The sequence below is a fragment of the Pungitius pungitius genome, chromosome 7 (assembly GCF_949316345.1).
Source record: "Pungitius pungitius chromosome 7, fPunPun2.1, whole genome shotgun sequence".
Taxonomy (NCBI): domain Eukaryota; kingdom Metazoa; phylum Chordata; class Actinopteri; order Perciformes; family Gasterosteidae; genus Pungitius; species Pungitius pungitius.
Window position 1 is genome coordinate 1060910 of NC_084906.1, and position 22701 is coordinate 1083610.

At 43.2% G+C, this 22701-nt stretch overlaps 1 protein-coding gene across 1 annotated transcript in view; it reads right to left on the reverse strand.

Moving 5' to 3' along the window:
- hmcn1 (hemicentin 1) overlaps positions 1-22701 on the reverse strand; it is a 62405-nt gene that overhangs the window by 26623 nt on the left and 13081 nt on the right. Inside the window, exons 6-38 of the mRNA XM_037470186.2 lie at positions 22398-22504; positions 19200-19320; positions 18826-19089; positions 18591-18735; positions 18318-18439; positions 16468-16737; positions 14478-14619; positions 14188-14315; positions 13910-14023; positions 13529-13687; positions 12661-12852; positions 12484-12579; positions 10809-10936; positions 10556-10700; positions 9334-9446; positions 8295-8454; positions 7809-7974; positions 6602-6729; positions 6022-6273; positions 5845-5940; positions 5513-5707; positions 5283-5413; positions 4536-4683; positions 4194-4320; positions 3945-4099; positions 3552-3830; positions 2832-3113; positions 2219-2327; positions 1930-2099; positions 1551-1705; positions 961-1084; positions 705-806; positions 113-289 (exon numbers count right to left, since the gene is read on the reverse strand). Coding sequence (XP_037326083.2) covers positions 113-289; positions 705-806; positions 961-1084; positions 1551-1705; positions 1930-2099; positions 2219-2327; positions 2832-3113; positions 3552-3830; positions 3945-4099; positions 4194-4320; positions 4536-4683; positions 5283-5413; positions 5513-5707; positions 5845-5940; positions 6022-6273; positions 6602-6729; positions 7809-7974; positions 8295-8454; positions 9334-9446; positions 10556-10700; positions 10809-10936; positions 12484-12579; positions 12661-12852; positions 13529-13687; positions 13910-14023; positions 14188-14315; positions 14478-14619; positions 16468-16737; positions 18318-18439; positions 18591-18735; positions 18826-19089; positions 19200-19320; positions 22398-22504 — 5202 coding nt within the window. The remainder of the gene's footprint in view (positions 1-112; positions 290-704; positions 807-960; positions 1085-1550; positions 1706-1929; positions 2100-2218; positions 2328-2831; positions 3114-3551; positions 3831-3944; positions 4100-4193; positions 4321-4535; positions 4684-5282; positions 5414-5512; positions 5708-5844; positions 5941-6021; positions 6274-6601; positions 6730-7808; positions 7975-8294; positions 8455-9333; positions 9447-10555; positions 10701-10808; positions 10937-12483; positions 12580-12660; positions 12853-13528; positions 13688-13909; positions 14024-14187; positions 14316-14477; positions 14620-16467; positions 16738-18317; positions 18440-18590; positions 18736-18825; positions 19090-19199; positions 19321-22397; positions 22505-22701) is intronic.

A 22701-nucleotide genomic window follows, 5' to 3' on the forward strand; every position in this document is an offset into this window, starting at 1 on the left:
CGTGAAATTTCAATAGGTTGGAAAAGGGGAAGAGCATCATATCTTTGTGTGACTCGGTCGTCTCCTCAAACATTGTTATAATGTCTCAGTTCCATGTGCTGTATATACTCACCATACACCTGTAGGTTGTGGGATATCTCAGCAACTCCAGCCAGGTTGACGGCCAGACATCTGTACACGCCAGCATCAGATAGTTGAGCTCGTTCAATCTCCAGCACCTGTCCACGCTTCAGCATCGTCAGGCCAGCTGCACTTGTCAGAGGTCGGCCATCTTTGTACCAAGTGATAGCTGAAGCATAATGAGTCATTCAAATTGGTTTACACAAGCACAAAATGGATTTAAAAAATTGAAAATAAATGAGAATAAATTGAAAATAAAGATTATGGTAACAGATTAGGGGATAAAGGTGAAATGGAAGCGAAGAACGTGCTGTGAAATGCAGAAAGAGTCCAAGAAAAGCATGTTCAATCACACTGGAATGCGACTGGTTATCTTTACTGCACTTGTACACAGGAAAGAACGTCAGTGGGAAGATAGTGAAGCTGCCCGTAGGGAGTCATCTGAGATCCATTTTCTGCTGTTTCATTAATGATTGAAGATAAGGAAAAGGAGAAAAAAGTACTCCGGCGTGGGAGGAAACTACGCCCTGGAGCCTGCAAGGGAGCGCAGCGGGACGCAGGGGAACGTTTGAGAGCCGTCTTACCAGGTGATGGTCGGCCTGTGGCCTTGCACTCAAGTTCAGTGGGAAAGCCTGACAGGATGGTCTGGTTCATGATCTCTCCAGAGTGGGGGATACTGGGCGGCTCTAAGGCAGACGTACGAGAAGAGACGTTTATCAGATGATACTCTCCTTGCTCCCCTTAGTCCCAGAGAGGAGGTGTCCATGACAGAAACCGGGAGAGGAGCGAGACAGGCTACGGAAAGATGCTGAGATAGTGCTGTGTGTATCTCAACGTTACCATGGACACTGAGCCGTATGTGCTGTTGGGCTTCCCCAGCTGCATTGGTGGCCAGGCAGGTGTATTTCCCAGAATCCTCTTGTCTTGCCTCTGTGACCTTTAGCATTTTTCCCGCTGACTCCAACTGTGACAAAAAAAAAACAGACAACTCAGACTGGTAACTACTTTTCATTTAAATATGTGAGCATGAAAGTCTGTTCTACATTATGGAGGAATTTGTCGGTCTTAGCTTCAAACAGCTGGTGCAGATCAGCCAATACAAGCAGGGTTTTGCCTGAATTAATGCTATGCTTGGTTTCTGTCCCTGAAGCGTAACATCATTCAGGTATTTGCTAGAAACAAAAAGTCAACTGGAATCACTGTGACTTCAAAACACTTGGCACAAACCGCTGCCTCGATACGCTCAGATTTAAATCAATGTTGATGAATACAGAAGTGCCTTTTTTCCTTCGGTAAAGCATTGATTTAACTGACACATCAAGCCCTGAAACAAAACAGATGTGTTTTTTTGGAATTCATGTGGAATTTAGCAATCGTCGGTTAAGGACTTGCCTACTGCGGTGGGATTTATATTCCATTAGCGATCCTACCTTAAGGTGCCCCTGTGTTGTGTCAACTGGTCGGCCATCTTTAAGCCAAGTAATGCTGGGAGGAGGAATCCCGCTGGAGATGCACTCCAGACTGATAAGCTTGTGGAGAACCACTGAACGCTCTGCAGGCCCGGTGGCACGAATGGACGGGGGAACTGAGAAGTTGAAGAGGATGCAGTTATTCTCCTGATAACACTTTAACACAATGGAAAAAAATGACATCACAAAAAAAGCAATTAAAAAGTAGCATTTACCCAAATTGTGGCTTGCTTTTAAAGCACAAAATGTATATGTATGTATATAACTTTCAACACTTTTCATTTGTTGTAGAACATTTCTTACTACACATCATGGGACTAAGCCATTTAAAAAGCTGTACCATGGACGACCACACGGAAGTCCCTCACGTGGTCTCCGGCTTCATTAGTGGCCACACACTGAAAACGAGCCGCGTCAGAAACCTGAGCGCGGGAAACGACCAGCTGCCGACCGCTGGCTGCTACCCGCAACCCCTCTCCCTGTGTGACGGGTTTCCCATCTTTATACCACCTGGAAAAGAATGGCATGGCATTACATTGAACAACGTGTGTGTGTGTGTGTGTGTGTGTGTGTGTGTGTGTGTATGCATTCAAATCCATTTGTGTGAATGCATGTGATGGGGATCTTACGTGATTTGGGGAGCGGGTGTTCCACTGGCGTGACACTCTAGCTCCAAAGGGCTGTCGACTATCACTGTGCTGTCTGTCACGTCATCAGCTCCCTCAATGAAAGGGGGAACTAGGATTGAAAGCAGAATACATTTCTGTGACAACTTAAAAGTAATACTTTAATAAATGTAACCCTGGAAAAACAACAATAAAAACTCACTCATTTTAATATCTCAACTTTGGAACAGAAATGTATATTTCTCTATATCTGCTGCTGTAATAATATCAGGAAAGATTAGAGAACAACGGTTCTTATATTATTTTCAATTTTCCACTCAGCGAAGAATGTTTAAAAATAAATTAACTCTGATAGGATTATGATGATTAACTGTTATTCGGGATTAAATATTAGAAAGGACTTGCACTGTGGTTTCATAAATTGCTCTCTGTGTGACAGTCTAAAATCTTGTTAATTTGTAATATTATGAAGAAAGTCAATATTTGAGTAACAATTAAATACTAGACATAAAAATACAGAAAGATGAAAGAGAGTTTCATTAGTTTGGGTGTACGTGACAGTGACAGTGTGTGTGTGTGCTGCGCATGTTGTCAGTCAGCTGTTCGGTGTCTGTACCCAAAACGTTGATGTCGTATTTGACCTCCTTCTCTCCAGCAATGCTCGTGGCTACGCAGACGTATCGTCCCGAGTCTGACACCGTGGCTGAGATGATTTCTATTTTACTCCCCCGCTCGAGAAGACGGACACTTTCACCATCTCGCACCGGAACTCCATCCTTCAGCCATGTGAGGGAGGGGGGAGGGTGTCCCTCAGCCTCACACTCCAGAATCAGAGGCCTGCTGAGGACCACTTTCTTCTCAGTTGGCCCATCATCACCACCTGCAATGGTTGGAGGTACTGTGTGGGGATGGAGGGAGAGGAGGGGAGGGGAGGGCAGATTGAAAAGGAGGGTTAGAATTGACTGATACGTTGTTTACATCTTGCAGTCAAGGCTTCCATCAGCTTAAAACATGTAAAAAAAAAATTATGCATCAGGTCCTCCTTGTTGGTTATAGCTTGCTGCAAATGTATTTATGCTTTGCGAATAAAACTAACTAAGCTCCTATTATACCCAATACAATACAATACAATAATACCCTGCAGAGCTCAGGACATATGTGAATGATGCGAATGCAAATGCAGAGTAGACACACAATTGGAACTTATGTCCAGCAGGTTCATTAAACCTATTTCCAATGTCCAAATGAACATTAGATAGGAGGACTTTTCGATGCTTATGCTTCAGGGTTAAAAAGGTCATGTGTGCGTATGATATCAGGTCTCAGATGTTCTTACAGTAGACTTCCAGTTCATAGGTCTTCTCTGCGCTCCCGGCCTCACTGGTCACCTTGCAGTTGTACTGGCCAGCGTCTGACGCCTGCGCCCGAGGGATCCTGAGGTAGTGGCCTCGCTCCACATACTGATGTTGCCGGTTAGACAGGATGGCCCCACCGTTTCGGTACCACGTGATGGTGGGAAGCGGCATGCCGCGTGCCTCGCACTCTAGTGTGACCAACGTGTCCAGCAGGGCAGTGAGCTGTGAGGTTGTGTTACCACCTTTGATGGAGGGGGGCACTGCAGCAACGGCACAACAATTATGGATCTGACATTTGTAGTTCAGCTGTATTCAGTTACACCGGGTTGATTAAATTAAGAGTAGCACAGGGATCTGTTGGTATCCACACTCACCGAAGACACTGAGGTTGAAATCCTTCGACTGCTTCCCGGCTGAATTGATGACACTGCACTGATAGCGGGCCTTGTCCCCAAGTCGAGCACTTGTTATCTTCAGAACCTGACCCCTGTTTAAAACCTTTAGGTTGGGGTCACCGAGAAACACCAGTCTAGAAACAGAAGTGTGAACCCGTTTATTTAATGCGTTTGTTAGTTGTTACCATAATCGAGATAGTAAGTACTCTCATATTCTAAGGCCCTTACTTCCTGTCCTTGTACCACTGGATGATGGGAAAGGGCACTCCTTGCACATTGCATTCCAAACTGACCTCCTGTTTAACAATGGCCACAACATCTTGAGAAGACCCCGACCCTAAAATGGTTGGTGGCACTGGGGCAGAGAGCGTTTCATTGTATATTAGCAGACTCATCAAGACACATTCATTGAAAAAGCACAACAGACCAACATGTGTGAATGATTTTATGTATCAAAACAGTTTTCCGTTAATGTGGAATACATTTTAAGTTTTGCGTGTCCGTATGTTTTCACACAATTCTGTCCCCGCTACCTCTTTTTTTCCCATGGAGTCTGTTGCCGTTACTCACCCAGCACGTCCAGGAAGAAGTTCTTTTCTGCGCTGCCAGCAATGTTGATCCCTTTACAGCTGTAGCTTCCAGCGTCTGTAGTGGCTGCCTTCAGTAGTCTGAGGGTTTTTCCCATGTCAAGAATCTGGATGCTGTTGCTAGCAACCAGCTGTCAGTGGAATAAAAACAATAAATAAAAAAGGACATCATTTAGAATCAAAGGAAATACTACAGTAATTGAGGGAGGTAATTGCAAGACATCATGATAAAAGTACTGATTTTTCCATCTGTGCCTTGCAGGAATCATTTGTAAGGGGTGGGAGGCCTGCATGGGAACAGAAAAAGCTGCCAGCTCACTTGGATGTTACGGCATAGATTGCGCTAACTCACACGCATACAAACATAATCCACTGTGTTGTTTCAGTTGTGTTCTCTTGGACAGAGTACCCTGTGATAGGAACTCATTTAGTCTTTATAAGCACTTCATAAATGAAAGGAAATGTCATTATAATCTCTCACTAATGTTATGATTATAAGATAAGTGATCTAATACCTACACTAAACCGGAGTTTGGTCTAGGTTATGAAAAGGCAGCCATTGTCTCCGACTGTCTTTGATGTTAATGATGGCGAAGATAGTGATAGCGTGTGTTGAAACAGAAGTACCACTCATACAAAAAAATGAATCTTTTTTTTCTAAAGGTGAATTACATATCTTTGTTTGAAATATACAGTATGTTAACAGCATATTTAATGGGATTTCACCTACCAGAGCCCCATCCTTGTACCAGCTGATGACAGGGGTCGGACTTCCTATGACATTACACACCAAGCTGGTAGACTGACTCAGCACCAATGTCACGTTGCCAGGGGTTTCCTCGTCACGTAAAACTGGGGGAACTGCGGCGGTGTCCAAATTGATTAGCTAGCTTTAAGCTTTCCTTTGCATGATAGTGAAATATAGTGACAGGTCAGATGCTTAGAGAAGGGATTAATCACCATTGACTTTGAGCTGGTACTTCCGCTCGGTGGATCCAGCATCATTGATTGCAGCACAGAGGTACTCTCCATTATCCAGAGGCGACACAGCGGCCAGAATCAGCAGTGTACCGTCCTCCAGGATAGACACACCGGGCTCATTACCCGTCAGTTCTTGACCATTACGCAACCAACGAATCACCGGCTTGGGAAGACCTGAAATGGAGAACGAGATAGTGACCTTTACCTTTGGATAGCAATGAAGCTAGATTTTGTTTTCCTACAAAGAGTTAAACATGGTCAATCATTTCAGTCCTCATAATATCTGAGGGCGGTTGGTAGGCTCCCTTTACCTGTAGCAGGGCAGGGGAATGCGATACGCTGGTTTGCAACTCTCTCCTGCAGAGGACTGTTGAAGGGCGGCTCCAACACCTCAACCACAGGGGGCACTGAAAAGCACATCATTGGTATGAAATCTTCACTAAAACACACAGCTAAGGTTTGGGGTCAGGACATTAACTGGGACCAACCTTGTACGAGAAGTTGCACTTGAGCCTCGTCTCTGCCTGCAGTGCTGGTGGCTGTGCACGTGTAGGTCCCTTCATCAGCTAGCGCCACTGCTCTTAGTGCCAGGCTGCCATCAGATGATACCGGGTACCTCTTACCATCCTTTGCCCAGGTGAGGGCAGGCTCGGGAAACCCTCTCACCACACATGGTAGCTCCACAGAGTGACCCACTTGAACCTTCATTACCCTCGGCCCCGCCTGGATACTGGGGGGCACTGCAGGACAGATGACAAGAGGACCAGATTTAATAATCTCTAGTTCCTTCTCTGCACCTGCGTGTATTGTATCACACAAGAGAATAAGTAGATTCCATTGTATATGGGCTTCTGTGATTCAGCAGTTGTTCTACGCAATCACAAATGACAGTATGTCCTGACTGCAACTCTCTCAACTTATTTTAGTAATGTCTAAGTTTTGAATGCCTCTATGTTTGATAATACCTCTAATAACCAGATACAGTACAATCCTGCAGAAAACAGTGATCCTGCTTCTCAGGAACTCTTGATAATATCATGATGATCACAATAAATATTTGTTACTTACCCAAAACACTTAGCTCAATAGATTGTGTTAAGTTGCCGGCAATATTCAAGGCAACACACACATAAAGGCCACTGTCTGAAACTCTGGTCTCCAAGATTTTCATAGAGCCGGAGGTGAGCTGAGTGTGCCTGGGAGGGACACACACACACACACAAGCAGCAACACAACAAACAGTAAGAAATCATGAAAAAAGGCCAAAAAGAGGCCTAAAAGGCAGATTTTCAACTATTAATTGCAGAGCCCCCTATTCTTCAAAAATTATGAAAATATTAGTGTGTGTTTACGGCTTCAGTGTTCACACATGCTATAATTTTGGTGATGGCAGGCCAAGTCATTTGGAAGTTAAAAATCTGCCAGATTAAGCTACACCCCTTGTGAAGATAATTGGCCCATATCTCATCAAAGCAATGAGTTATCAGCACCATTCTGATATCTCAAGGGCACAATGAACCAATAATTGCCAAAAATGTGTTTTTCACTAAATTCAAAATGGCGGAAAATCTAGTTAGACGCATTTGCATACGACGACTGACTTTTTTGTAGAGGATGTCGAAGAACACCTGTGTGCCAACTTTCAAGTTGATCGGACATCGGGGGGAAACTGGCCTAGTGTGGTCTTTTTTAATTTCTAGAGGAGGCTATAGAAACATTTCAAATGTGACACCAAAAAATTATAAAAAATGTTAACAGTCCAGATATCCATGCCATTTGACAACTTTTTGAATATCATAAAGGCCCCAAAAAGGCCTGCAGTTTGTGAGAATAATAATAATTCCTTGAAATACAATAGGTTCCTCTACGACTAGTCGTAGTGAGGACCCTAACAAGTGAAAACATACCGATTTTTAAAAAAAAACTTAATAACTGATTTCTGTCAACAGAAATCTTACTAATCCACCATCAACCACAATTGTAGGTGCCTTGGCAGTGTGTACAAGAGATCACAGAGAAGAGTAGGATTACTCAGTCATCTTATAAAACCACAAACTACAGCCTTAAGCTATGAGGGGAGAGAGAGAGAGCACAGCGATGTAAACACAATTGGATCCGTTTTAGAACTGTAAATCTAGCTTGGAACCTACAACCTGTATAATAATAGTATTTTTCATGTATTCATCCTACAGTTAATGTACAATAACTTTACTGGAAGGCGGGTACATAAAAACTGTACCTCAGCAGTCACCAAGGGGATCTGTATGTGTTTTACCTCGGAGAGAAAGGGGAGATGAGCTGTCTCTCCTTGGCCCAGCTTATGGTGGGAGGCGGGACACTGTGGACCTCGCATGGCAAAATGGCCTCCTCGCCCTCGATTACTGACATTGTCATCGGGTCAGCTGAGCCTCCGGCGCCTCCAACATTGGATCTAGGACGTACTGGGAGTACGTATACACAAAAATATTGACTTGATTCAAAGCGCTTAGGCGTTAATGGGACAATTTTGAACAGCGTTTAATCAGGTATTATCAGGTATGAGATTTTGATCAAATTGCCTCTTGTTAGTGTGTTGGTGTCATTACTTCTTCACCACCATTGATCATATTGCATGTACGGTAGTAGTAGTAGTTTGGCAGCAGGTAGAGGCTGCGAGACCTCTTGGAAAATTATCACAGTAACTTTACTGATGAATTCATTTATTAGTGAGCTGTTGACGTGTACAGACTTCATTCAGCATTCAGCTGGTGATGAGGTTTACCATAGACAATGAGCTGGACCTTCCTGGAAGCGTAGCCGGCAGCATTAGTAGCTGTGCAGATGAACTCTCCAGTCTCGTTTCCAGAGGGGGAGGTGATGAGGAGGCTGCCGTCAGACTCCAGGGAGAAGCCAGGACCACCCAAGTTCATCAGCTCCCCACCCTGCAGACAAATCACCAGAGGGAAAGGTGGCGCCAGTCAGTATCCTTAAATCAGCTTTATTTACTTTAGTTACACCTGTCATGGTGTCACAGAATGAGTTTATGGTTGAATTTTCTTTGCTGCTGTTGATTGAAAAAGGCGGTAATTAAATGATTAAGTGTGTGTGTATATTATAAGTCAGTTCCTCAGGATTGTGTCGTCTATGGCCTGTCACTTTCGATCTGACATGATGGAGAACTGCACAAGAATCGGTGGAAATGACATCTTAACAGCTGTTGAAAAACTTAGCAGGGTCAGGTTTCATGTGTCCCTCTGGTCCTGTTCACTTTAACAGCATCGCTTTTACAACTATAGAAACTAGTGCGAAAGATGGAGAAAAGGGGACCCCCCCCCCCTCCTTCTACCAGCAAATGGACACGAGTAGAGCTGTTTTCATGGAGCAGCACATGATTGACATATGTATAATCTCACACCGACCTTCTCCTATCATGTGCCATTAACAGAGCAAGACTTGAACTAAAAATGATAGCAATGCGGACCTTTGAGTCTGTGATAACTTGTAGTTGAAAAAACTGCACCCACATCTGGACTCATTCAAGTGGATCTTATCTCTGCCCTCAACGGCATCCATCCACACAACATTAATTGTGCACATTTGAATCCAAATGAGCTGCATAAAAGCTCTAGTTTGCGGTGTCTAACCTGGTGACAATTGACCATTGTATGGTGAAACACGAGCAATCTTGGCTGCTATTTCTTATACGTTAATGCTTTGGATTTATTAAATCTCCCTTTTACTATTTTGTTTGTTTGTTGAAGAGACAATTATGTCTTCAATGAAAGGAACATCACTTCAAGTGATGCATGTTTCAGAAATACCTTGGTCCAGGTAATGTCAGGGGGTGGTACTCCACTGGCATGGCAGGGTAGACTGATGGCCGTGCCCTCAATTGTGCTGAATACTTGAGGACCATACTGAATGGTAGGAATCACTGAAAACATAGGAAGGAAATAGTCATTTTTTGTGTACGCATACATTCATCAAATATTTGTCAAATCATAAAGATCTACAGTTTCTACAGTGAGTTTGGTTCTCTCTGCATGTCTCTTCATTTACTGTAGTTTCTTGTCCTTTCTTCTTTCCCTCCTTATTATCATTATTTGACTTATGTTGTTGTTTGTTACTGCTCTGTAAAAAGGATCGGCTGTGGGGGGGCTTAAAGCATCTTCTTTGAAATGAAAAATGTGATTGAACTAAACAACAAAGTCATGCAGTACGAACAAGTATTGGTACATGGTGGTCTTCTATCCGGAGTCTTTGCACGTACATTGTATAAATGGAAAGTTTATCTTATTGGGAAATGTAACTATACAATAATGTAGTATAAATGTCTACCATTTTGTTTATTTACAGTTAGAAACTACTGAGCTAATTTCAAGAAGGAAGTCTGTGCTTCGACAGACTTGCTGCGACCCATTTCTACTTAACTTGGTAGAATCTGGCAATCGCTGATTTAAGTATAAATGGAGACCACATTTCACATGAGGTTAAGTGCAGTTCAGTGCTGAAAAGACATTTAAGAAGGGAAGTGAGAAACGGACGAGGTAAAATAATAATAGAAAAAGAAAACAAATGCAGGGGCAATTTTATATCAAATATATATATTTTTATAACCTTTTTTGTAGATGTCTCAACCGTCATAGCAGAAAGCCTACGGAATAACATTATCCATGGCTCCCTTATAAACAGTGTATGTTTCTATACTGGTTATAAATGCTAAATGCAGAGAAGTAAAGTAAAATATTGTTGTTTCAACAAGAGCTTTTTTCTGTCCTTTTTAGGCACGCAGCTACCTTTTAAATCCAACGAATGGCAGCAACTGCTGCTTTGTGAAACAAAATAATAGTAAAACACAATACAACAGTAGCATCAATTATTCATTTGTATTACGGCAGAAGTATAAGTAAAAATATTACTTCATGCTGATAAGACACACAATGTGGAACCAGCTAGTGCTCAAAAAGTCCATTAAGGGTTTTTCCTCCTTTTTAAGCATATGCGTATCTATTTATAGTTTATGTTGAGGTTTTTGTAAAGTACCATAGACGTTGACGGTTGTGGTATGATTGGTGGCCCCAATGACGTTTTCAGCCAAACAGGTGTAGTCGCCCGCATCATCGAGCCGGACCCGCTCCATGTGCAGACTGCCGTCCCTCCGCACGGTCACATGATGGTCTGAAGTCACCTGAAGGATTTGTGCGTTGAAGTGGTTCAGGAAATACAATACTAATAAAATAAAGATATAAAAAGAAGTTTCAAAACTCTCTCTCTCTCTCTCTCCGTGTGATCTCACCAAGCCGTAGTTGTGTAGCCACTGCCTCTCAGGCAGCGGATTCCCAGCCAATAGCACACAGGGCAAAGTCACCTGCTGGCCCTCCATGACACCCAGTGCAGACGGACTCATCGCAATTACAGGAGAAACTGCAGACAACAATTATACAGGGCTTTGGTCAAAACACGATCAAGGAGGCTGAGAGGATGATTGACCACATGACTGAGGGGATTCATTTAAGTGGGGAGCAGTAAAAATCATGGTAAGCTATTTTAAGCTAGCGCTCGACGCGGGGGGGGGTGCTAGCGGTTTTCTTTGCAGCGCCATCTTTTTCCGTTGTAATTCCCGCGCTTGACTTCAAGGTGTAACCTTTATTATTGTTCGGTGTGAAACGGCGCGCCCAGTGACGGGTGGTGCAGCAGTATTGTTGGCCGGGTGGAAATCGGGAGAAATTCGGGAGAAAGGTCGGTCCGGGAGATTTTCGGGCGGGGCTTTGAAATTCGGGAGTCTCCCGGAAAAATTGACAAAAAAAATTGATCCCGGAAAGGGTTGACATGTGTGGGCGCATGGAGCAGTGTGATGGGCTGCAGACCAGTAAAACATGCCCCACACAGTCATACAATAGGTAAAACATTTTTTTTTAAATTACAATTTGGTGCGTCAACAGTCAGCAGATTGACACCAAAGGTGGGGTTGTACTTAGTATCAGACAAAAATAATATAATACTCTGGAAAAATTGGAAAAAAGACAAATCCCATGTCTAGGTTTTTGTGTTTGTAATGCACAATAAATAGGGGAATATTTCCTTGCGAAAACACGCTAACAATACAGCATATAGAGCATACAGTACATTTCCCACAGTCTCAACACACCTTTGACTTCCCTGATATCTTCATACGTAAACAAACATAGTTACGTGTTTCACTTTATCTAGCAGTTGGTCTGTTAACACAATGCTGGTGTTCATGTGTGTAGGCTGTGATAGACATCAGCTTGTTGTGAGGGAATTTGACGACCGCCCCGAAGGACCTGGGATCACAACCTCACAAGCACGCACGTACACATGCAGGCCAACTTTATTGCTCTCTACTTGCAACATCGTCCAAAGTACATGTGCTTCTGCGTCGGGTGTGTTCATCGGGTGGGTGTTTCTCCTGAGGCAACGCTGTCAGAAAGGAAACGGGGTAGTGGGGCAGTGGGGCAGTTCTGTCATGTGGGTGGGCCTGTGGTTCCTGACCTTTGGCCCACATACTGTATGAGCTCAGTGGGGTTCCACAGTAAAGAAAATGGTGAAATACTAAAGAGTGGTTAACAAGACCCACTGAAATGTGCTAATGAACTCTCACATGCAAAGGGACACACGCAGTGCACAGCATCCACATGGACATACAGGGACAAGGACATACAGCACTCAACTGTAATGCATGAGGCTTGAGAAAATCTACTTCACATGGAGAGTACATATCATTTTTAAATAGACATTAAAATGGCAAATTCATCTAAAATAGTTTGTATATGTACATGCATTTCAAGACTGACAGACCTATCCAAGTACTTTTTCAGTTTCCTTCATTTCAGCACAACTTATTGCATGACAACACATATAAATTGATTGATAAGGAATCAGATAGAAAACTACATATTTTAAACAGAAATGAATATACTGAAGGACTGAGAGGAATAACTGGCTCTTACCCAGTCCAGTCACAGTGATTGTTGCCCGGGCCCGGACTGTGCCAAAGTGATTGTGAGCTTCACAGACATAGACCGCTTCATCTTCCACCCAGAGATCTGAGTGAAAAAGGGATTTATTTATGTAGGCATAAATATTGTGAATTTCAAGTGCAATGTGCTTCCCACCAAAGTACCCACTGGTTATATGGAGTCCCTCCCTGCTCTGTGTAATAGATCCATATGAACGGGGCCTGTTGAAAACTTGAAGTCCATCCTCTCTCTTCCAGGTGACCTGTGGTTCAGGGTGACCTTTGACGAGGCAGAGCAAGGTCACATCGGAGCCAATGTCAGAAGCCACGTCAGATGGCTCTCGGGTGAACTTGGGTGCCCCTGAAAAAATTAAGATTGATGATGGAAACGGTCAAAAGGTTTTGAAGGTATCCATCCATCTGTACTGCATTCCACAGACAATCAACCTTTCAGTCATGTTTGCTTGGAATTTAGGAGCAGATTTACAGAACTGTGTGAATATGTTAAAAAAATTCCAAAAGTTAAGTAATTGTGACACAAAAAATAAAAATAGAAAAAGTAAAATATATCATCAATATTTTATTGCGTTGTTTTCTAAGACTTCATTTTTATTTCATAATAGACATACATTTTTACCAAAATGAAAATCATGAAATAAACAGAACCTTCAATTAATTTACAAATCGTTGGTTCAATCATTTTAGACCTTTAACAACAATTCTATTGAAAGCATGCATAATATAATAATTGTGAAGGTTTAAACCAGACACCTCATGTCCCTGCCCTAGCAAATGCATTGTTCATGAACTGCACCAAAGTACCCTTTGAATCATTAAAAACACACATTGCACAACACCCAATTCATTGACCGTTTAGGGTTTACGATTCAAAGAAGCATACCACGAAACAGCCAGCTGCAGCAACGTGGCAACACAAGAAACAAGAAATGACTCCATCACTTTCAAACTCCTCAGTCTGCACATTGGAATCTATAGTACAGTTGCAGAAGATACTGATCGGTTCAAATAGCGCTCACCTCCAACATCAAGGGAGATCTTTCCTGAAGAGGAGCCAGCAGCATTGACAGCTACGCAGGTGTAATCTCCGGCATCGACATCCCGGGTCTCCTTAATTGTCAAAGAGCCTCCTAACGCGTCCACGTCCAAGTAGGATGATGATCGCAGCTGGACACCACCTGGTGCAGAGAGCAAACAACAGTGGAGAGTAGTCAGATTAATTCTTGTGTGGATTGCGTGGTCAACTAGTGGGAAAAACTACAGGTCTTTGAAACTCCAATGGGGCGATATTTAAGTTCCCCGCTGAGCGTTTAATATTCTCTCATGGTTTTAGTTTCTTGCGCATGTTGAATCAGAAAATAAGTTTTGTTGTATATTTTCTTCTTCTGCTCAGGCGTTACCTTTGTACCACCAGATCTCAGGCTGTGGGATTCCTGACGCAGAACAGGCCATCGCGGTGGTTTCTCCAATGCCGATGAGAAGATCACTCGAAGCGACTCTCACCACAGGGGATTCTAAGTGGAGGGCGAAGGTTGAACGGACAGAACACCAGCAGGATGAAGAGAGCAGACGGACGCCACTTGCGTAACGGTTGTTACACTACAGTCCCGAAAGATTTAAAGAATAAAGGGGGTTTAAATCAAGGGATGGATGGATGCGTGTGCTTTGTGCTGCTCACCAATGTAAGTTAGGATGGAGTTCATGGTATCGGTTCCGGCCGAGTTGCTGGCCAGGCAGCCATACACTCCTCCGTACTTTTTCTCCATGTTTCTTACTACTAGAGTGCCGTCAGGAGTCATCCTGTGTCTGAACACACAAAATACACCATTCAGTCATTGCCATTCAATTTCAGCATGATCACTTGAAAGTAGGACTGCTATGAGACGGATGAAGTATAACTTTTTTTAAATGATTGATACACTTCTAAAAGGTCCTGAAACACAGCCATATGAAAGTAGATGACTTCACCTGCTGGATGCCACGATGAACTTGTCATTGTGGGTCCAGGCCAGGCGGGGCGGAGGGTAGCCGCTGGCAGAGCATCTGATCCTCATTTCCTCTCCTGCTGTAAAGGTTTGATTCTGGGGCTCTACTAAAACTCTGGGCACCTCTAAAGGAAAAGATAAAAGATCAGATAGACAAATGATGAACACTCATCTATTTTAGTCACTGAGGTCACTTGGTATACAGATTCATGCAAGTAGACCTAAGGTGTTGTTGATGATGTTTTGGACCTTTAGATGCATGTCAGGAAATTCTTTTCTTTTCTTTCTAACTGGTAGAAAATACAGTGTGAGAACTTTTCTTCAAACACTTAGTAAATAACAAAAAGTGTTATATTGTTTAACAGCAAGAAATACCTCGTCCTGCAATCTGATTTTTATTAATCTCCGGCTTTACTGTGTACGACTCGGGCAAGATCAAAAGTAAGCGTGTCAGAACGTCTTTATCTACAGCCTTTCCTCTCAATTGCTTCTTCCATCTTGCAAACCCCTGAGGGGGCCAGGGTGACCTCTGAGGTCAGGGAGAAGGTAGACACATTTTTCTTCCGTGACTCAGCAGCAGCCTGAATGCCTCAGAGAGAAGCCCGTCTTTAGCACAGTGCTCATCACCTGCTCCATTTTTGGCCTCTTCCTTCCCCCTCTCGCTCGTCTACGTTCACATTCAGCGGCATCTCAACTCCCGCTGCTCTCTGACTATTTTCCTCCTCGTCAACAACATGCACAACAGCATTTTCAGGTTGTGTACCTTACGATTTCCGTCTAGAAACCAGGATATCTGCTACAAATCCTGTTAATCCTTGTTCTGCTGGCTCGTGGCCATGAACAAGTTCCACTGTGCTGTACGACGTCAGCAGACACTTCAAAGTGAGGCTAATAACTAGGATGGGTCTGACCAGGGGGTGATTAGGAAACCCTAAGGTTTTCGCTGACAGATGTTTTAAGAGAGAAAAAGGGCAAGAAAATAATAAGGGGAAAGAAATTGGTTTTAAGAAAATAATAACAAAGACAGTAGCGACAAGATCATGTAAAAAATCACGAGCAGGGGACGATCTATGAAGGAAAATATGCAGTTAAACCGGGAAAAATGCTTTTCGGGTCAGCTGTGTCAGTGAGTCAAGCCAAATGACAGAGCTCCACTCCAACCCTGCATCACCGGTGTTACACCTGCAATTTCTTGTTCTGTTCCCTTAAAATCACGGTTGACTTTTGAATTACACAAGAAAAATAGGGCGAGAAAAAAAAGTTAGCTAAAGGTGAAATTATTTCTTTGTTGTTCTACAGGAGAAATAATGTTTTGGTTTCAAAGCATCATGAGCTGGAAGGACACATACAATGAGGGTTTTAGGCAACACTAAGCAGCAGATGTTTTTTTTTATTAACTTCTTCTGGGACTGATGGTTGTATAACAAAGTAAATGCTGTCCATTTGGATTGTATTAGGCAAAACGAGGCTTCTCCCAATTACTTTATTTCAACCATCTGTGCCTCCTGGATCCTTGTCCGCTGGTTCTGGCTGAAATCATCCGCTAACGACAGGTCATAGTTGCTTTATTACGTCGGCATTTCCTGTTCAAGCTCAGGCGGATTCTCTGTAGTGCTGCCCAGATCGCCAGAGAGACCCTGAACAACGAGGTGTCCCTGATTCAGTGTCAGTCAGGGGCTCGGACTATGAGAGCTGTCTGCAGGTGGAAAACTCTACCGTAGCACTGAGAGTGACACATAAATAATATTCACACGTCTCATAAAGCATGAGTGTGAATTATAGGGAGCTGAAAAAGGAGGGAAGGGGGGGGGGGGGGGGGGGGGCACTTGGGACACAATGGTGAATTTTAATAGTGGAACGTGTTTGAAAAGTTCCTCCAGGGTGTAAATTCGCTAAAACAGGAAAAGTCTCACGAGACAAGCACATGAAGCACATGTGGGTGTGTCGGGGTGGAAATGACACGCACTCCTCACCTTGCACAGTGAGGTAGATCCGCTCTGCCTGCGCCCCTCCTTCGCTGACGGCCACGCATTCATACCAGCCCGAGTGATCCGGGGTCACAGCGGGCACCTGTAGCGAGAGGTTGGCCAAGACGCGCACCTGAGGGTCCAGGCGGGCATCGTGACCCCCCCGCAGCCAGGTGAGGTTGAAGCTGACCGTGCTGACGACGTGGCAGGTGAGGACGGCGCGAGAGCCGGGAGACGCGGTCACATTCCCCTCGGCTGTGATGGCTGGTGGCGGCTCTGAAGGATGACAAAATAATAATGAATAATTTCAGTGCAAGTTGTTACTTTATTACTGACATATAGTATTCTGCAGCAATTGGGAGCAATGTTGCTGACTAAACATTTTGGTAAACTAACATTTAGTGAAGAAATCTATGAAGGAATATCCATCTTTTTGTTTACCAGGAAGCAAGCATGTAATGAAAGATTATGGTTACACCATGTTATAATCAGTCTAAACTGGTCTTTTTTTATTTTCTTAAATAAATCCTCCTGTATACGGATATCCCTTTGGTCCTTTTCATGTCCTAATTCTCTATCTCTTCCACTATCTCTGTCTTTCTCTCCAGTGTTGAGGACAATCCCATCAGCCTCATTGCATCTTCAGTCATCGATCTTCAAGGGTGAGCCAAAGCATTGCGGGGGAAAAGGAGAGAGAAAGAGAAGATGGAGGCGTGCTGGGGTTGGCACTGGTCCAAAGAGGATGCTGGGGATTTCACCATGGGTCCTTGGGATTAGGGTGACATAACTTTGGCAAGTAAGTGGGTCTCATGTGTGTTTTTCTGTGTCTTCAAGTGTGGAGACCTGTCATGCTGTTACAGAATATCACTGACAAAGGTTGGAGTTGAGGCTGAGAAGGATTAACCTACTCACCATACCTTAGAGACATCATAAGACAAACTACGTCTCCTCTCCACCTCTGGAAGGCAAACATTGTGGGAGCGTTACAATAATGCCTAATGCCCCCCCTTTCCTTCTTATGTTTGCCAAAGCGTCTTTCAATGACTTCTCGCTGTATTTTTCTCCGCACTTCTTCCTTTCTGCTCGGCATCCATCATATTGATGGAGCTCCAGGGAAGTTCACAAAGCAGGAAGACTTTTTTGGAAAGCAAAATTTGGATGAGGTGACTCTTACCAACATCATTGTGACTCATGTGGCGTCAGCTCTGGGCTCTCAAAATATAAAGGGTTGTGTAAAACAAGCAATGCAGAAAAAAGTCAAAAAGTATTTCTTTCTTTTTTTCCCAGCCGTGATATTAAAAGTGTAAATCATTTAATGATCTCACTGGTTCGGTATGTGCTCAAACCTTTGACAACCATGCAAGCAATGTATTACATTCCTTAATTTATGATCTCATTGAGAACAATCAGATCATAAATTGTAATGCATTCATCACTGTGGTGCCTAAATTGCCTGTGTGCACCAGCGTGCCGGCATAGCCACCTGAACTATGTTTTTCTTGGTCCATAGCTTGAGGAAAGGTTATAGGTTTATATGTGCATCATCTTATATCACCTTTAAATTCCATTACTTACAAATCCGGCACACAAATCATACTATAAACTCCATGACATTGTCTGGGTCAGATTTTTCTAAAAGCTACATAGATTCTGCCAACAAGCGTCACAGTGCGTGATCCACAGCAAGAGACCTTGAACCCAGTAAAAACAAAACTCTGCTCACCGTCCACTGAACACAAATCAGTACATTGAGGTCAGCTGTAAGCATTTGTTCCTGCTTGTGATCAAATACGTTCAGTAAGTTGGCTGCTTCATCCTCTGACCCGGTGGTTGTCTCGGTCGGTATTTGTGCTTACCTGACACATCAAGGAAGGTACGAGCTCTTCCTGTCCCAGCGCGGCTGATGGCAATGCACTCGTAGTAGCCCTCATCCTTTAGAGTCACCTGGGCAATCGACCAGGATGCATTGTTGGACTCACTAGAATCAAAAGGAAGACAGTTGCAAACAAATACAATTCATATAAACACGTGGAAAAGTATCTTCTGAAATGCTCAGACAGACGTATTCCTCATGACAGCCTTATAAATGTGTTTCTTCTTTTCAGTGCCCCCCCCCCCGCCCTGCTCACCTGAAGAGCTGATCCACCCCAAGTCGTCTTCCGTCCCTGCTGAAGCGTAAAGTGAAGGGGATCAGGCTCTCCACCTGGCAGGGCACCGCTCCTTTCTGTAGGTAGTAACCATGACTCGTGGCTGGCATCACCACCTTCGGGGCATCTAAAAAAAAAAAAGAGATCAATGCAAAACAAACGTATCTCTCAAATGACTAAATATCTCCACGGATTTGGATACGGTGGCGTCACTGACCAGGTACAATGCTTGAGAAGGAAACACTGGAGACTCTGTGGAACAGGAAGCCGTCCCGGTCGTATCCCGCCACTCGCAGGAAGAAGGCCTCGGTGGGTGGAATGAACTCTGTGATGTTCCAGAGGCCGAAGGGCTCGCGGCCGGGGTAGTAACGGATTGGCAAAGTTTTGATCACTTCACCCGTGATTGTCAGGAGCTCCACCCTGTCAGCCACAGCAGGAGGCGAGAGCCCAGTGGTGTTCAGAAGGATGTGTGTGGGAATACCTGGAAAGACGGTATGAGATACTGCATAATCCAAAAATATAAGTGAACACAACAGGTGACCAAAAGCAAACAGTTTTGGTTGTGCGTTTTTGTCTCTTGACCTCACTGACCTTGTACCGGCCTGCTGGAGGTCTTTTTAAAGTCCAGGGTGGGTCTTCTGGAAAACCCGGCTCGGAAGTCAATGGTGCTGAGACCTGATACACGGACTGAGTGTCTTCCTTCACTAGAGGTCTGTATTAAAGGAAGAGGAAAAATATATTACATACATACAGTACAGGTCCTGTGCTCGTGTTATACGTCAAAACTACTGGTTACTGTGTTTCTGGCATCCATGACAATTTATACAAAAATAAAACAGTATTTTCCATCAAAGGCAGAAGTGAGTGATCCAAATGACAGACAACGCACATCAACTGTTGTGTAAAAGCCTTTTGTTCTTTAACCATGCCTGCGTGTATAGACAAGTAAATCATGGCTGACTGTCAAATGTCAAACATCCAAGCATGCAAGACATCATCAACTCCGAGATGACCCATTAAGTCAAACATTCCTACTTTAATTAAACAACATTAACACGACCACTATAATCAAAGAGTGCATCATGTGGTGATCTTCGCATGAAGGTCTTTTAAAGCTTTGAAGGAACAGACAGAATAATTACAATGAAACTCCTCATCTTAGGTAAAACCCCTTTGGAGGTGTTACAGACATTGACTCACAATGCTGAGGCCTGCATACCTACATTGTAATTTGCAAAAACCTAAAATGATAGAGTATGTGTGAATTTACTGTATTTTATAATTACTGAGTTAGAACTGACATCAACTTGAATTATTTGTAAAAAGAAAAACAACAAATGGAGCGGTGCACTTAGGCAGACACACGCCAAGCCAGACATGAAATCGCTCTAACAATTAAGGAACACCAGGACACAATCCGGCAATGTCTTTCATGCAAAAAGAGCTAATGCCTGCCCTCGTGAAAAACAATACATTATGAGGTCATCAAACGGGCTCCAATGGCTACCTGGGAATCACCCCGGGCGATTAGCTGGTTGTAAACCAGGCCGTTATTAGGGGAGATGACCTTTAAAGGTCCCGCACTTACCAAAGACAAGAAAAGGTCCCTGTCATTAAAGCTACTCATTTCCCAATTTCACACCCAAATTGACCGGGCTTAAATACACCCTCACAGAGTGCAATCAGCACGAGAAAAACAGGATCAGACAACTGATACAGATTTTTTATTTTGAAAACCTTCTGATGTCATCTTTTTGAACTTTAAAGTTAAAGCTGTCACTGTGCGTGGTTTTATTTGCTAGAAAACTGACCAAGAAACACCATTATGAATTGAAGCAAAGTCCACATTTTACTTAACATTTCAATTTAAATTATTTAAGGATTACTTTTCATTTATTTAATGGGTTTTAAATATCCCAATGACAAAGTGCTTTGACTTTCCCTTTCATATGCCAATACAATACATGCACCAGAAGCCTTATATAAGAGAGAGGAGCAAAATAAAGAGACACAGAGAACAAAAGGAGGGCGGGTTACCGGCACTCATCCTTTGAGCTGTTAACATGCTTTTGAAATTACAGCCTTTCCAAACTACTATCCTGGGAAATACAATTCAATTGAGCTTGGATGTACTCATCAACACTGAGGTCACTCCGGCACAAAGAAGTCTCACCTGGATCACTTGTATACACACACTACACACACATACTAACATGCAGTCGCACACAACCACAAAGCACAAATAGAAGAGCTCTTTTGCACTTACACAATTTACCAAATTCAGCATAAAGTGACTGTAAAGTATGCCTGCATGGCGTTGATCCTGGAGTAGCCCACCTTCTACCCTCCACCACAACATCCAATTAAAGGCAGATCAAAATGGATTAAACTCCCTTTTCACGTGAAACCTATGGCCTGGTTCTTAGACTGAGGTGTCGTGTCCTATTAGCCTCAATGAAACACAGCTTGGCCCAACAGTGAATCGCCCCAAATGTACTTTATGCACATTTCTAAACTCATGTCCCGGGAAACACGGCTTCAGATGAGAGGGAGACACTTTTAGCTTGAAAGCCAGAAAAAGTAGTGGTGAACTTGTTCTTGAGAGAACAGGAGATTCTCTGAGGGGGATAATTAGAGGAGTGAATTTGTCGGGAGGAAGGCGCATGAGGAAAAGAAGATAAGTGACGGAGAGGCACTCGTGATGAGACAAGGGGCTGAATTAGAGGCAACGGAACAAAATAAACTGGAGAATGCTACAGTTGACCATTTCTGAATAGAACCTGGAGGAAAAATGCAATTCAAACATCTGAACCTAAAAAAAGGTCTGCCCGTGGTAACGCTAAAAAGGATTTTGCATTTTGTTGAGCTCCAGCATGTTTTTTACAGAGGCTTTTTACACTGTGGTCAGAGACGGACAACGGCACTAGATTAACCTCTGGATGAAGTGCAGACAAAAAAGCAGCGCTGATTGTTCACCATTTATGTTACTTAAATAATAATATATATTTGTACATCCAGAAAATCAGGAATCAGGAAACACTTATTACCAAAAGAGACATACAAGGAATTTGACTTGTAAATGCATGCAAGTCTTTCCATACTCTCCTTACTGCTTACTGACGGAATAGTCGTGGCAAGAATAGGATCTACATTGAAGAAAAGACACATTGTAACCCTTTATGTGGAAGTTTCATGTTACGCTACGAGATGACAGTTTTCCATGTTATTTCTTCTTCTGTTAAACACGTTACACCGTTTTTCAGAGAAGTGATCCAAAAGAAATCTTCAGAGAATACAGGGGCCGCTTCAACAAATCACTCAGGTAAAAATGCTTTTCAAAACATCTGGCATTTCACAATGCAGGCGGTGTGCGATGTGAGATCTTTTTGCTATTATCTCATCAGCAGGGTGTAAAACAAAGGTAACACGTTGTGTGGACACCAGTGTCCTTGAACTTACTTTATCTTCATTTCCTAGGGCTGAAATAAACCTCGGTGCTCAAATATGTCTTTGTGATTACATTTTGGTTTGCTGGGAGATGCTTTAACCAGACAGTTAAACTGTAAGAATATGACTGTATCTCAACATCTGATATATTACTGCAGTAATTCAACTTAAGAACCTTCCACAAGAGCTCAGCTCCCTCCCCAGACGGTGAGAGTTGTGACCTCATTTCAAGGTGCACTACTGAAGTACTTGCAGTGAGTCTTTTCTAAAGACAGCACAGCTCTGGAAGTTGAAACCCGCAATTTGTTATACACACCTTCCCTGCGACAATGAAATGTTTACCTTGATAGACCACATGCCAGACCGAGGGTCCTTGATGTTGACAACTTTTGCAGAGTTGGGAATGTGCAGGAGCTCAGTCAGGCCGTCGCTCGTCCCCATGAGCTTTCCTGTAGGCCAACCACTGAGATGTTTATCCACATGCATGCTTAGGGTTACATACAAGATGATGAATGTTAGTTGTCAAATTATGTAGATGCAAGATATGCTTTTAGCATTTACAGTAAACTGTAGGTTTAATGAAACAACAAGTGTTACATTAGTGGATCGCAGATAATATTTTAATGAATCAAGTCCTACAAAGATT